The 3,668-nt window shown below is 52.6% G+C and overlaps 1 protein-coding gene across 1 annotated transcript in view; it reads left to right on the forward strand.

Moving 5' to 3' along the window:
* The window catches only part of LOC104160285 (DNA (cytosine-5)-methyltransferase 3B-like), a gene marked incomplete at its 5' end in the record, with an annotated part of 7,256 nt that extends 6,854 nt beyond the window's left edge, over positions 1 to 402 (forward strand). Inside the window, 2 exon segments of the mRNA XM_009698377.1 lie at positions 257 to 308; positions 310 to 402. Coding sequence (XP_009696679.1) covers positions 257 to 308; positions 310 to 402 — 145 coding nt within the window.
* Positions 403 to 3,668: the final 3,266 nt, after the last annotated feature.

Here is a 3,668-nt window from a genome sequence, read left to right on the forward strand (position 1 = left end):
CCGAATGCTCTGAGGGGTTGGGTTGGAAAGCGATACGTGTTTGCTTGCTGCCGCTCTGGGAAAGGAAATCGGAGAGCTGGTGGAGAGCACTGACTCTTAGCAGTGAGAAACTTTTGCTGAGCAAGGCTGTAAAACACAGGGTGGGGCTTGAGGGAGCCCCAGGCTGGACGTGGGGATGGGGCAGAGGGATGCCACGTCCACGGCACCGGGGGAGCCGCCAAGCCTCAGCCACCCCTCTTCTGCCTCTGCTCCGCAGGATCTTCGGCTTCCCCCTCCACTACACGGACGTCTCCAACATCGGCCGCGGGGCTCGCTCGCCAGAAGCTGCTGGGGAGATCGTGGAGCATCCCCGTCATCCAGCACCTCTTTTCCCCGCTCAAGGATTACTTTGCCTGTGAATAGCAAGCCGAGCATCCCTCGTCTCTCTGGTAAAGATGCACAGCTCCGCTGCCGTGGCGGGGGAGGGACGGGGTGCCAGACTCTGCCACGGCACCATCCCTCCCCGGCCATGTGCTGTGGGAAGGCAGCCTGGCCCCGCAGGGAGAGCTGAGGAAATGTCTTTAACCAAAGAACCTGGCAGGGTTAACTTTTCTTTAAAGGGACTAACGGCAGTGATACGTAGAAAATGATGGACAAAAGAGCTTTAATTACCCAGCACAGGAAGCTCTATGCATAACCGATGAGACGGGACGTCTCCTCCACAGCATTAAATATTCTGTTTTAGCCTAGAGCTGGAAAGTCACCACTTGCTGAGCAGTAAGTGTGGAGGCAGCTGCTGGGGTGCTGCAGGCGAACTTGAACTACAGCGAATGATTGCTTTTCCTAAACAAACAAAACCTCTCTTGAAGCAACTGCCAAAAATCCCCAAACTGTAGCAGCAGGTGTAAGGGACCCTGGTCAGGTTACATACACTGAACGTGCAGGATACAGAAACCAAATTTTTTTAAGACTTTTTTGATAAACTTTAATTTTGTTGTTTAACGTCTATTGCTGCTTTAAGGCATTACATAAGAATGTGGAGATTCCTAGACCTGAATGTAGCTGAAACTGAACTGTGAGGTGATAGAATTACTTTTCTAGCTAGAACTAAAGAAATATTGGTTTATATGTTTGGCCGTAGTTTACAAATATTCACTACTTCCTTTTTAAAGCATCTAAAATTTTTCCTTACATTTTAAAATCCTGCTGAGTGGTTTGAAAGCTTACACAGTAATCAGAGCAGGGAGAATTTGGGCTCCAGTGTCCATAAAGGAAAATGTTCTCTGAGCATTCATTTCCCAAATGAATGTGGTACATCGGCAGGAAGGGTAGCGTAGCGGTCGATGTCGTCTTCAAAATACAGCCCCTCAAATGTCACGTACGATGTCACGAACCCGAGCAGTATTGGCAGTGCGTTAGCTGTGGTGCAGGGGCTTCCTTGCAGAGGGGAAATCCCACCCGACCCCGGCAGGGCCGCGGGGCTGGAGGGTCCAGGAGCGCAGCGTTGGTCTCGCCTGCACCGATCCTGCTCTGTGGGCAGGGGGAGCTGACCCCGCGGCGGCAGCGCGGTGGGAAAGCTGCTGCGGCCGGGGGCTGTGCGCGTCCCCTCGCTGCAGGCACTGTGCGTGCCGGGGGCAGGAGCAGCTCCTGGGGGTCCACAGGCAAGGGCTGTACCTCTTCTTCCCTGTATGCCCATCTCCCCGTGCATGACTGTGCACAGAGGTGGGATGCTGCTGGTGTTTGTGTGCCCAGCCCCAGCTTGGCAGTGACCTGGGGGGCTCATGGGGCTGTACCCCCAAACTGGGAGCTTCTGCAGCTACCGCCATGCTCGCTTTTGATTGCCCTCCTCTGCTCCCTAACTTTGCCGGAGTGATTATCTTGCTGTCTGTGAAGTCCTGGGCTCTCTGTCCCCATGGCCGGCGTCCGGGGAGATGCGGGTGCGTGCGCAGCAGAGCCCGTCCATCTCCGACAGATTTTCTGTAGCCACGGGGCTGCTGTGCCGGCAGGCATCTCCCAGGGACTCTGAACTCCAATGCACATTTCAATGCACTGAAACAACTCGTGATGTCCCCCCCTCAGTCCCTCTGTTCTCCCCTACCTCTGCTCTTCACTATAACCTGTTGCCTGGGTCTGGCAGAGACCCTGGGGTGCCTTCTCAAAACTAATCGGGTCCAAACCAAGGGCCAACCCTCCGCCTGATGCCAGGCTGTCTCACAAGGTGTTGTACAGCATCAGTGGGAAATGAGAGCTTCTCTCCTGGCTCCTTCTACCTCTCTGACACTTGGGGACCCCCTTGCACCCCTCTCATGGGCGGTGGAGGATGGCAGCCTCCCTGGAGGAGGGAGCCTCCCATTTTCCACTCTCGTGTGTGGCTTTCCACCCTCTGACCATCCCCAGGCTCTGAGGGCCATCTTCTCTTGGCCTCCAACCCAAGGCTGCAGTCAGGAATGGGCAGGAAGGGAAGCCCAGGTAGTTCAAAGTTTTTTTTTTTCCCTTGGTCCTGCCCAGAGGTTATTCTTTAGAGTCTTCCCATAGCGGGTTGTTCTCAATGACAAATGTGTTTGAGCCTCACGCCTTAGTTAAGGAAATGCTGGAGAAAGCCAAGCAGTTTCCTCTGTGTCACTGCTGGCATCTGCAACGTCCAGCAAGTGCTGGGGGACAAGTAGCATCCTCTCGCCACCTTTGTCACCAGCCCCCTGACCGGGAAGATGGCGGGGTGGGTTCTGTGGGTGTGGGAGGTGTTCAGGAAGCCTGGCATTGCCGCTGCTGTGTTGGCTGGGTTCGGACCCCACGCCAAGCTCTGATCCGTATACCCATAGCCTGGAACCGAGTCACTACACTGACTCCTCCGCCCAGCCGCTGTCCCCACGTGGAGCCCGACGCGGGGCCTCGGGGGTGATGGCCATCCTCTGCCGCGGGATCCGCTGATGGGTTTCATTTTTTCCAAATGGAGCTAACGAGTAACCTCCACTCCGTGGCATCTCTAATTTCATACTCCAGATCTCGCATCCTTTCCTATCTGATCAAAGGAAAAATAAGTAGATGAGGAAAAAAAGGACTTGGGGAAAGTAAACAAAGATAAAAGAGGAATGAGAATTGTCTTGGCATTAAGCTTACTTGATAAGAATTGTAGTAGACAAGTCTTCCTTGAAATATTTTTCCCTCTTAAGAGCTGCCTTTTATTATGTGTTTATAAGAATATTGTAAGGAGAGGTAGATTTCAGAAACGCCTTTTTAATACTTTTTAAAGGTTTCTAACTCTCCCTGGTGCTATTTTTTTAGGTTAAGGATTTTTGATGTCAAAAATTTTGCAGGTTTGTATACAATCTTGTAAAAAATAAAAGACGTGTATCATTTTGTTGAACACATTTCATATGCTTTTTGTATCGGGAGTGCGAAAACTCAAGACTGTGCCTTGTCCATGCAGTTTTACTAATTTCATGTGGGAAAGAAAGGGGATCCATGTCAACAGTTTACCATTTATCGCCGTCTAATTAAAAATCGGTATTTCTGTATGACCGGACAGTCCTTATTTGGTAAGCTCACGGTGTGAAAAAGAAGCGGGTTTTACACAGCAACGCGTTTCACAGCAGATGGGCCCGGCTGCCCTTGCCCCCGCTGCCCGTTGAGGTGACGGGCCCAGCGCAGCGGCCCCGGGGCAAACCAGGCGTGTGACGCCAAAGCGGCCC

Source organism: Cariama cristata, unplaced genomic scaffold (assembly GCF_000690535.1).
Source record: "Cariama cristata isolate BGI_N322 unplaced genomic scaffold, ASM69053v1 scaffold31954, whole genome shotgun sequence".
NCBI lineage: Eukaryota > Metazoa > Chordata > Aves > Cariamiformes > Cariamidae > Cariama > Cariama cristata.